The sequence below is a fragment of the Carlito syrichta genome, unplaced genomic scaffold (genome assembly GCF_000164805.1).
Source record: "Carlito syrichta isolate Samal-C Ts95f unplaced genomic scaffold, Tarsius_syrichta-2.0.1 Scaffold12763, whole genome shotgun sequence".
Taxonomy (NCBI): domain Eukaryota; kingdom Metazoa; phylum Chordata; class Mammalia; order Primates; family Tarsiidae; genus Carlito; species Carlito syrichta.
This window is the reverse complement of record NW_006956859.1, coordinates 33,438-45,456: the sequence shown is the minus strand read 5'-3', so window position 1 is coordinate 45,456 and position 12,019 is coordinate 33,438. Positions and strand designations below refer to the sequence as shown.

The following is a 12,019-nucleotide window of genomic DNA, read 5'->3' as shown; positions in this document are numbered from 1 at the left end:
GATAATATAGACTACAAATCCAAGACTGTAAAAGGAGACAAAGAAAGTCACTAAATAATGATAAAGGAGTCAATTCATCAAGAGGATATCATAATTATAAATATCTATGCTCCCAACACCAGAGCTCCCAAGTATATAAACCAAACATTAATTAATCAAAGGGGAGAGATAGACTGGAATGAAGTAATATTAGGGGAATTCAACACCCCATTTCTCAGTAATGAACTGATCATCAGACATAAAATTAACAAAGAAACATTAAAATGCACATTAGACCAAATCAGCCTGACATTTACAGGACATTTTACCAAACAGCTGTAGAATACGCATTCTTCTCATCAGCACATGGAACATTCCCCAAAATAGACGATATATTGGGCCACAAAAGAAGTCTCAAGAAATTTAAAAAAAAAAAAAACTATACTAAGTATCTTTTCTGACCACAGTGGAATAAAACAAAAACTCAATAACAAAACAAAACTCAGAAAATACACAAACACCTGGAAATTAAACAACCTGCTCCTGAATGATCAATGGGCCAATGAAGAAGTTGAGATGAAAATTTAAAGTTGTATGGAAACAATTGAAAATGGAAATAAAGCATACCAACATGTATGGGCTACAGCAAAAGCAGTACTAATAAAAAAGTTTATGGTAATAAAAGCCTATGTCAAAAAAGTAGAAAGACTTTAAATAAAAAATCGAATGATGTACCTTACAGAACTTAAAACACAAGACAAACCAAACTCCAAATTAAGTAGTAGAAAATAACTTGAACTTTTTGTTGTTGTTGTTATGTGTTTGTTTTTTGAGTTGGAGTCTCATTCTGTCGCCCAGACTGGAGCGCAGTGGCACGCTCCCGGCCACTGCAGCCTCGACCTGCTGGGCTCCGGCGATCCTTCCGCCTCAGCCTTCCAAGTAGCTGGAAATACAGGCATGCGCTACCACGCCCGGCTAATTTTTTTGATTTATTGTAGAGATGAGGTCTCGCCAAGTTGCCCAGGTGGGTCTCGAACCTTCAGGCTCAGGCAATTCACTCACCTCGGCCTCCCAAAGCACTGGGTTACAGGCTGAGCCACCAAGCCCGGCTGAAGAAAATAAATAATAAAGATCAGAGCAGAAATAAACAATGGAGACTAATAAAACAATATAGAAGATCAACAAAAATAAAAGCTGATTTTTTAAAAAGGTAAACAAAATCAATAAACATATAGTAAGACAAAAAAAAGAAAATCTCAATAAATAAAATCAGAAATGAAAAAGGAAATTTAAATACTGGGACAGCAGAAATACAAATAATTATTAGAGACTATTATAAACAACTATATGACAATAAATTGGAAAACCTATAGGAAATGAATAAATTTCTGGACATATGCAATCTACCAAGACTGAACCATGAAGAAATAGAAAACCCCAACAAACCAATTGACATGATAAGAAGTCCCCCATCAGAGAAAAGTCCAGGACCTGGATTTTTATTGCTAAATTCTACCAAACATTTAAATAACTCATACCAATTCTATGCAAACTACTAAAAAAAATAATGAAGAGAAAGGAATACTTCCAAACTCATCTTATGAGGCCAGCAGTATCCTGATACCAAAACCAGACAAGAACAAAACAAAACAAAAAAAGAAAACTACAAGCCAATATCTGTGACGACAGATAATACTAGCAAACTAAATGTAACAACACATTAAGAAGATTCACTATGATCAAATGGGATTCATCTCAGGGATGCAAGGATTGTTCAATACATAAATCAATAAATATGATACATCACATTAACAGAATCAAAAACAAAAATCATATAATCATTTCAATAGATGCTAAATAAGCATTCTATAAAATTCAACATTCCCTATGATTGAAAAAAAATAAGTCCTTACCAAACTGGGTATAGAAGAAACATACCTCAAAATAATAAAGACCACATATGACAAATCCATAGCCCACATTGTGCTAAGTGGGAAAAAATTGAAAGCTTTTTTCTAAGATTTGTAACAAGACAAGGATATACACTTTCACCACGGTTATTCAAAATAATACTAGAACTCCCAGTCAGAGCAATTAGTCAAAAGGAAAAAAATAAAGGACGCCCAAAATGGAAAGGAAAAGGTCAAAACAACCTTGTTTGCAGATGACATAATCTTATGCTTAGAAAAACCTAAAGACTCCACCCACAAATTGTTGGAACTGACAAGTAAATTTAATAATGTTTCAAGATACAAAATCAACATACAAGAATCAGTAACATTTATATATGTCAACAGCAAATGATCTGAAAAATAAATTAAGAAAGCAATTCCGTTTACAATAGCTACAAAGAATATAAAATGCCTAGGTATCAATTTAACTAAAGAAATGAAAGATCTATGCAAGGAAAGTTATAAAATACCGATGAAAGAAATTGAAGAGGACACACACACACAAATGGAAAGAGAGCCTACGCTCACCAACTGGAAGAGTTAATATTGTTAAAGAGAAAATACTACTCAAAGCAGTTTACAGATTCATTATAATCTCTATGAAAATATCAATGACATTTTTCACAGAAATATAATTCTAAAATTTATATGGAACCACAAAAGACCCCAAGTAACCAAGTAATCCTAGCAAAAAGAATAAAGCTAGAAGTATAATACTACCTGAATTCAAAATATACTACAAATTCATAGTAACCAAATCATATGGTACTGGCACCAAAACAGTCACATAGACCAATGGAACAGAATAGAGAATCTACACATAAATCCGCTCATTTACAGTCAACTCATTTTTTACAAAGGAGTCAAGAACAAATAATGGGGAGGGGATATGTCTTTAATAAATGATTCTGGAAAAACTAGATCACTGTATGCAGAAGAATAAAAATAGACCCCTATTTCTTATCATATACAAAAACCAAATAAAGATGAATTAAAGACTTAGGTCTAAGACCTGAAATTATGAAACTACTAGGGAAAAAAAAAAAAACACTAGGGAAAAGCCTCAGGAAATTGGTTTGGGCAAAGATTTTTTGTGTGTAAGACCCCAAAAGCACAGCCAACAAAAGCAACAATAGACAAATGGGACTACATAAGGCAAAAAAGATTCTACCTAACAAAGGAAACAGTGAAGCAAAGAGACAACCCACAGAATGGGAGAAAATATTTGTAAGGAATTCCATTTTACAAGGAACTAATAACAGAATCTAAAATAAACTCAAACAACTAAATAGCTTTAAAAATTTTCATTCAAAAATACACAGAAGTTCTGAGTAGACATTTCTCAAAAGAAGACAAACAAATGGCCTATAGGTATATTTAAAAAATACTCAACATCACAAATCATCAGAGGGATGCAAATCAAAACCACAGTGAGCTAACATCTTACCCCAATTACAATGGCTTTTAGCAGAAAGATGGGAAATAATGGAAGCTGGCAAGAATATGGAGAAAAGGGAAAGAAAAGGGAACCTTTGTACGCTGTTGGTTAGAATGTAAATTAATGGAGATTTTATGGAAGACTGTATGGAGGTTCCTTAAAAAACTAAAAATAGTACTATCATATGATCCAGCAATTTCACTACTGGGTAGATATCCAAAAGAAAGGAAGTCAATATATCAAAGAGATATCTGTACTCCCATGGTTATTGCAGTACAATACATCACAGTAGCCAAGATATGGAATCAATCTAAGTGCTCATCCTTGGTTAAAGGGATAAAGAAAATGTGGTACATATCACAATGGAATATTATCTAGTCATCAAAGAGAATGAGATCCTGTCATTTTCAGCAATATGGATAGAACTGGAGAACATTATGCCAAGTGAGTAAGTCAGACTCAGGTTGATAAAAAGCACATGGTTGATAAACAGCACAAGTGCTTACTCATATGTGAGAACTACAAAAAAAGGTGAGCTCATAGAAGTAGAGAGTAGAATTTTGGTTTTATTTTTTCTTTTTTTTGTTTTTGTTTTTTTTTTTTTAGTTAGAGTCTCACTCCATCACCCAGGCTAGAGTTTACTGGCATGCTCAAGGACCCCCAGCGGCGACCTGCTGGACTCAGGTGATCCAACCGTCTCAGCCTTCCAAGTAGCCGGAACTACAGGTACACGCTACCAAGCTCAGCTAATTTTTTCATTTATTGTAGAGATGAGGTCTCGCCAAGTTGCCTGGGCTGGTCTTGAACTCCTGGGCTCAGGCAATCCTCTAGCCTTGGCCTCCCAACGTGCTGGGATTACAGGCTGAGCCACCGAACCCAGCAGAATTTTGGTTTTTAAAATCTGGAAAGGTTAGGCAGGAGGGGAGGATTGGGAGAGGTTGATTAACAGATACAAAATTACAGCTAGATAGAAGGAATACGTTTTAGTGTTCTATAGCACTGTATGGTGGACATCACTAACAATAATTTATTGCATATTTTCAAAGAGCTAAAAGAGAAGATTTTGAATGCTTCCAACACAAAGAAATGAACAATATTTGTAGCTATGGATATCCTAATTACCCTGATTTGATCATTAGACATTGTATACATGTTTTGAAATATCACTGTGTCCCATAAATATGTGCAATTATTGTGTACCAACTAAAAATAAAAGGAGAAATCAAAATATAAATTAAACTATAATAAAAACAAAACTTTCTGTAGAATCCCTTTGCTACCCACCCCAAAGCTAGCTGGTTGTCTACAACCCAGCAGAACTCAAGATGTGGTCTGCAAAGCAGCAACATCAGCATCATCACCTGGGAACTTGTTAGAAGTGCAGATTCTCAGGCCTCACCCCATACTTACTGAATCAGAAACTCTTGGGGTGGGACCCAGCAATATGCATTTTAATAAGGCCTTCAAGGGTTTCTGATGCTCTAGCCCAAACCTAGTCTGGTACAAGCATATCATGGTGTCCAGTTGCCTCACTTCCTTCCACATCCTTTACCCCATCCCCTGCCCAGACACAGCTAAACATCTCTCCACTGGTCAAACATTCCTGCAACCTGTGTCTGGTATGTTATTGCTCTCCCATCACACTGGCTCAACATCTTTGCAACTCAGCTCATGTGCTCTAGGTCAATAGCTTCCAAACCCATGGTGTCAGAATACAAGAGAGTTTTTAAAAATTATGAATGCTCCAGGTCCCAATTGGTCTTCAAGGAGTAAACATCTCACAGTCTTGCTCATCTCCATGTCCCAGCACTGAGTACCATGTCTGTGACAGTCAATGTGTGCTAAGTAGTGGATGGATGCACAAACAGCTGAAGGTGGCTGAGCCTAGAGGGTGAGGCGGCCCTACCTCTGGCACCTTTAGGCAGCGCATGAGAGCATTCATCACCACAGATGGCTTGGTGGTGGCCTTGTCTGTGATTATCACCGAGGCCAGGGTCTTCCGCATGTCAAGACCTGGCCCTGCTGTGCCTGTGTTTGATGACTCACTGTCAATGATGTCCAGAAGGTTTGTGACTTGTTGGAAGGTACCTAAAATAAAGATGGCTCAGGTACAGTGTTAAAATGACCATTACAGGAGGTTCCCCTTGTGTCCTTGGCCTCCCCTACACCTGCACACCTAGCTTCACCTGTGGTGTTATGTCCACTGTGCAGATGGAGACACTGAGACCTAGGCTGGGACTGTCTTCCAGAAGTTAGTGGTCAAGATGCGGCAGAAACATGGGGATGCGGGTGACTTTCTTACCATTGTCATCGGATTCAAGAAGTTCCAGGTCCTCTGTTTCCTCCGACAAGTCTTCATTTGAGTCTATTGCTGCTTCTGCCATCTCTTCCTCAAGCTCTTTTGAGATCATCAAGATTTGTAAACTATTGAGTGCGGCAACACATCCTATGATGACTCCCAATAATTCACATCCTTGTATAAACCCATGCCTTTGATGGGTGGAACCTGTGACTTCTTTCTAACCAACCAAATATGGCAAAAGTGATGGAGTGCCCCTCCCTTGGTTGAGTTGCATCATATGGTAAAAATAATGGAAATCACACCTATGATCATGGTATGCTCCATAAGACTCCTTGTTAGCAGACTAGAGAGAGAGACATTCTCTTGCTGGCACTGAAAAGCAAATAGCTGTGATATAAACTGCCTTTGGAGGGGGCGATGTGGCAAGGAACTGAGGGCCCCAGTTCTACAACCATAAGGAACTGGATTCTTCTAACCACCATACCAGCTTGGAAGAGAAGCCTGAACTCCAGAAAGGACTGCAGCCTCTAAGACCCTGAACAAAGGCCCCATATAGCCAGGCTTAGACTCGACCCATGGAAACTGTGAGACAGTAAATGGGTGTTCTTTTAAGCCATTTAAGTTTATGATAATTTGTTACACGGCAGTAGGTAACTAATACACTAAGTTAAAAAGGGCTCTCAGCCAGGCTCGGTGGCTCAGCCTGTAATCCCGTGCCTTTGGGAGGCTGAGGTGAGTGGATTGCCTGAGCCCGCGGGTTCGCGACCCGCCTGGGCAGCGAGACCTCATCTCTACAATAAATTAAAAAATCAGCCGGGCATGGTAGCACGTGCCTGTAATTCCAGCTACTTGGAAGGCTGAGGCAGAAGGATCGCCGGAGCCCAGCAGGTCGAGGCTGCGGTGGCCCGGGAGCGGCCACTGCACTCCAGTCTGGGTGACTGAGTGAGACTCCAACTCAAAAAAAAAAGAAAAAAAGGGTTCTCCCTCTTTCTAAACACTGAATATTAATGGCTGATGAAAAATCCATACCAGCAGCTCTCATCACTCCATTCAAGGGGCTCTCTTGACCTTACAGCTTCTTAAGGGTTGACAAACATCAACGTAGATGTCAAGATAAAGGCTCTAAGATCTTTCTCCTCCTGTCCCAAGTTTCTCAATCCTCAAAGTCAATCCTGTGGCCCTTCACCATCCTGTGCTCCTTTTCCCTTTGAAAGATTTTAAAGAGATAGTCTGGTGCCTAAATACTGACCTTTTATTAGGGTCTTCTTCTGGATGGAACAAAAATAAGCCACAAGAAAAAGCTCTGTTCTTTGCCCAATACACATCGATGGAAACGCGAATGGCAGGATTGGTTACCAAAGTGAGACAGTTGGGCTCTTCAGTCATATTCCCTATGAGGAATGAGTCTCCTGGCAGGGTGGGAGGGTTTCATCAGAATCATCACCGTTAGATCCCAGACCCTTGGAACTTTAAGGTCCAACTGCCTCCCTGAGTCTCTATCAACTCAAGGCTTTAAGGAGTGCAAAGGGCCCTTGGAGTAAAAACTCCACATCATGCTGTCATTAAACATTTCTGTTACTCACATGTGTGTGCTGAAGTACAGTGGCCTGTTTGGGAAAGAGGAATAGTGAGAGTGGGGATAGTTTACAACATATGGACTGATCCCAGACAGATGCTGTCATATGAGCCCAGGGTGGGGAGGTGTGGTCAGGAAAGCTGGAGAAAAGAGGAGGGGGTGACAAAGAGGTCCTGGGAAGAGGATTCCTCCTTGCCAAGGACTGGATGATTTGCAGGATGAAGAAGTGGATTCCCACTAGCAGGATACTTACAAGATAAGGAATATCAAAGACAGGTAAAGGAGCAAGGGACTCTGCTTCCCTAAACCAAAAGTGGGGCCCGAGTTGGGCATGGTGGCACATGCCTGTAGTTCCAGCTACTTGGAAGGCTAAGGCAGAAGGATCGCCTGAGCCCAGCAGGTCGAGGCTGCGGTGGCTGTGAGCTTGCCACTGCACTCCAGCCTGGGTGACAGAGTGAGACTCCAACTCAAAAAAAAAAAAAAAAAAAGGAAAGAAAGAAAGTAGGGCCCAAAAGATTTCCCTGTCAGTGGTAGCTAAGAGAAATAGTCCAGATCAATAGCTTGAATAATGAAATATTGGCCTTTGGGAAAACTTTCTATGCATTACCAGGCCACAGAACAAAACTCAAAGCCATCTAGGACCAAGTCTTCTTAGGTAAAATTCCCACTCAAAATTTTCTCATCCTGCCAACTGGGAGTTCCTCAGCCTCTGCTTGTACACCTCAAATACAGGGAGCTTATTACTCTCAGGAGCAGCCCATTTCTACTTCAAGGAATTCAGATGGTGCTGAAAATTTCTTTCCCATAAAATTCCTGCATTGTTCCAAGTTCTGCCCTTCAGAGAAACATTGATCAACATGAAACAGACACATAAAGATAGTTTTCAGTGCCCCTCTTTAACTACTCCCTCTGTGCTACCTCCTTCCACTTCCCACTGGGCCTTCTCTTCTCTTTCACAGATCACTCAAGCAACGTGATTGCAATTGCATTCCACAGACTCTGACTGCTGTGTGTGGCTAAGCATGGCTCTCTAAGCTGTGGTGGATACAGGGAAGGGGGGACATATCTTTTTCTTCTGAAGGTCTGCAGACTCTTCATGTGAAAGATGATAAATTTAGAGCCAGAAGTGAATGTGCCAGCAATTGCTGTGTGACAAACCACGTCAAAATACAATGACTGAAAACATCCATGTATTATTGTTCACAGGTCTATGGGTTAGTGGGGTGTTTCTGTTGATCTGTGCCATGTCCTGCCAAGCACAGCTGGAGGGCTGGCCATTGGCTAGTTATTTTCTGAAGTGACCAGGGAGATTGGGACATCATGCACCAAAGTTATACCTGGCTGTTCTCTCTTTAGACTTGAAGCCAACAAACACCCATTGCCTGCCACATTCGATCAGCCAAGGCAGGTCACAATTCAAGAGCTAGAGAAATGCATTCCTCCTCTTGATGAGAAGAGCTGAAAAGTTACATCGTGAAGGATGTGGCTATCAGGAAGATAGAGATAGGAGTTGTCTTTAAATTACACACAGGGTGAGTGTGTAAGCCATGGCAAAAAGTAAGATGACCATGAACATGTTATCTAGAGAGGACACTGCGACAATGAAGTCAGGGAGAAAGAAATGTGCTCTGCTTGATTTACCAAATTGAAATACTTTTTTTCCTTCTGATTGTGATAGCAGTATTGAACTCACAGTCCATTCTCAAAAGCAGTCTCTTTTAGATGCTGTCACTGTATTAAGCTTCCCACCTCCTCTTCTGTGGGAATCAAGAAATAAGAAAACACTAAACTTGTGAGCTTAAATGCATGAAAGGGCCAAGGCAGAATGTGGGGGAAATGGAAATATTGTGCAGAAGCTGACCCAGAGGCAGCTCCTACAGAGTGGACACATTTTGGGGTTCTGCCCAGCTCCCAAGGCTCTCTTTTCCCTGACCCATGCAGCCACATTGATAGGATCCTGAGAGCCATGTTTTCACTGCAGTCCCTCCCTAAACATTCCTGGTTGGACAAGGTCTGGATACATGATCCTGCTGGACAAATCAGATCTTTACTTTGAGGAACTTGGACCTCTGGGTAAGAGAGAATTCAGTCAGTCTCCTGTGGGATTTTGGGAGCTGGGCCTGGAGAGGTCTGGGGACTGAGGACCAGAAACAGCCCTGAGGAGAGGGAAGAGTAAAGCTGGCACCCAGAGCAAACAAGGGACAGGAGGGGGAAGGACAAGCTCTGCTCTGCTCAGCACAGGCGTGGCTGGTAAGAAGCCCGTCTCTTCACATAAATACCCTTTTTTTAAACTTAAGATATCCTGAGTTTGGTTCTTTTACTTGAAAATAAGAAGGCCTTAATGCTACAGACACAAAGCCAGGTCCCAGGCCAGCTCCAGCAAAAGAGCATGGACTGGTGGAGGTCACAGTCGCCTGGGGGTCCCTGAGAGAGGTGAGGCATCATGAGCAGTGAGGCTGAGAGATGGTCTGTGGATGGACCAGGAAGGGCCTTGGAGGAAGATAGATGTAGTTTTGGAGTCACTGCAGAGCCTCAGCATTGTGGAGAGGGAACTAATATGAAGAGATTATGTTCCAGCAACTACCTAGGGAAGGAGGAAATGGGGCTAGGATCAGGAGACCAGCTGAAATCTCTGCTCTCCGTGTGACCCCAGCTCCAATTTAAAGCCTACACATTTAAAACGCAAAACAAAAAATAAAGCAAAACAACAGAAAAACAAACGGAGAAAATACAGTACAAGACAGAAAGGATATTCTGATTAATGCAATAAGCCCTCAACAAACCCTCAGAGTAATATACTTCAATCAGGAAACAGGCAAAGGATGTCCTCAAAAGAGAAATGCAAACTGCTCATAATCTTGAAGAAAATACAACATTTAACAATAATAATCAAAGCACATTTAAAACAAGACCCTATTTTCCGCCTATCACACTAATAGACTTCCTTTCTCAAGACAGTACTTTGTACTAATGAGAGTGTGGAAAACTGGCTCTCTCACACATTGATAGCAACTCTCTGGTTGCAGTGTGGGTGTGTCTCCAGCCATTTCCCCAGGGTAGCAATGCCACAGTGCCCCACCCAGATCCCTTCAGCACCTCCTCGTGACAAGGGCCTGGATTTCTCTCCTTCAGACTCTCTCTGACTTTTAAAGTCCCCATCTGGAAGGGGAGAGAAATTACTACTACCTGGGAGCAGGTCCCAGCCAATCAGTGACAGGGCAAGTGTTCAAATACCCAACAGTTGTGTTCCTTGGGAGGGATAAGTATGGGGTGTATTTTCTCCACTGTCTCCTAGAGTCACCCAGAAGGCCATCACCCCTTCTCACTCCAAAGTGGCCATCAACCTGTCTCACTCCACCACTACCCAATCAGTGCTTCTTTCACTTCCCAGATAAATTCTTGGCCCATGAATCCTCATCTCAAGGGAATCCAGACTGAGGCAACCAGCAATTTGTTGTAAAGCACTTTCTTGCAGAAATAATCATAAATATATGCAAAGACTTATCTACTAGGATGTTCAAGGAGGCCTTTTTTGTAAAAATAAAATAAAAGTGAATTCATGAAAGTTGCGGTTAAACAAATCCTGGTATATCTATGCAGTAGAACACTGCTTGGCCATGTAAACTAAAAATAAAATCCTAAGCCTCTCATCGACTGAAAGGACACCCTCTTGACTGAGGGGACCCCAGAAAAACCTAAACACTTTTGTTCCCAGCCACGACGAGCTGGGAGGTCAGACATGCCTCTAATATTATACCCCTCTCCTCTTTTTGGTTTAGACACAAATGACCAGTATTCATGTTAAAATAGAGACCAAAAGACTGACAGAACTGACTCTGTGGCAATAAAACACCAATGATAAACAGGACCTAAAACCATGCCAGGCGGAAGTTTGAGTCACACACCCCTACCCACAAAGAATAAACTATGCCCTAACTGCCACAAGGCTTTTCTTTTTCTCTAGCAGCTAAATAAGATAAGCCACACCTCAAGATAAGCAATAATAAAACAATCTGCAGTTCATCCACTGGCAGATACTAATTGACCCCTTGTTTCACAAGCCACAACTATGACTTTGATTGGACAAGAAGCTGATTTCAGTAACTTTCTTCTGCTAAGAAGACAAGTGATCATGGACTGGTTCTGTCTGGTTTATAGAAGCTACACACTTGAGTGCCTTTTCCTGTCCAGAGAGTACCTTTTGATGTATAGGGCCTAACTGTAATACATTCAAATGGTGTTTCCACCCTAAAGTGAACATGAGTCTTGTGTTGCATGCATATTTGTTCAAAACGATGAGTCAGGACTACCTTCTTGAATATTCATAGCTTGTCTCTAACTTGTTGAATACATATACTTGGCCAACCTGTTAAGCTTAAATTCCTGTCCAAACCCTCCTCCTTTGAAGTGCCTATCTCTGGTCTTCAGCCTGCAGGGTGGCTACTTTGCAGGTTGCAACCCTCTACAAGAAATAAAGTCTCCTTTCCAAACTTATGATTGTGTGATTTTTTCTAAGTTAACAGCCACTAAAAATAAATTGATATACAAGAGCATTGGGAGAACACTCATGAGAGAGTGAAGTGAAGACAGAATGTTAGAAAACACTAGGTAGGCTGGGCTCGGTGGCTCAGCCTGTAATCCCAGCACTTTGGGAAGCCAAAGTGAGCGGATTGCCTGAGTCTGTGGGTTCGAGACCAGTCCGGTCAACTTGGCGAGACCTTGTCTCTACAATAAATCAAAAACTAGCTGGGCGTGTTAGCGTACGCCTGTAG

General features: G+C 41.2%; 1 protein-coding gene across 1 annotated transcript in view; it reads right to left on the bottom strand.

The window, feature by feature from the left end:
- MROH2A (maestro heat like repeat family member 2A) overlaps positions 1-6,996 on the bottom strand; it is a 63,422-nt gene extending 56,426 nt beyond the window's left edge. The window contains exons 1-3 of the mRNA XM_008056293.1: positions 6,921-6,996; positions 5,672-5,767; positions 5,276-5,457 (exon numbers count right to left, since the gene is read on the bottom strand). Of these exons, the coding sequence (XP_008054484.1) occupies positions 5,276-5,457; positions 5,672-5,767; positions 6,921-6,996 (354 nt within the window). The remainder of the gene's footprint in view (positions 1-5,275; positions 5,458-5,671; positions 5,768-6,920) is intronic.
- Between the last annotated feature and the right edge of the window lie 5,023 nt (positions 6,997-12,019).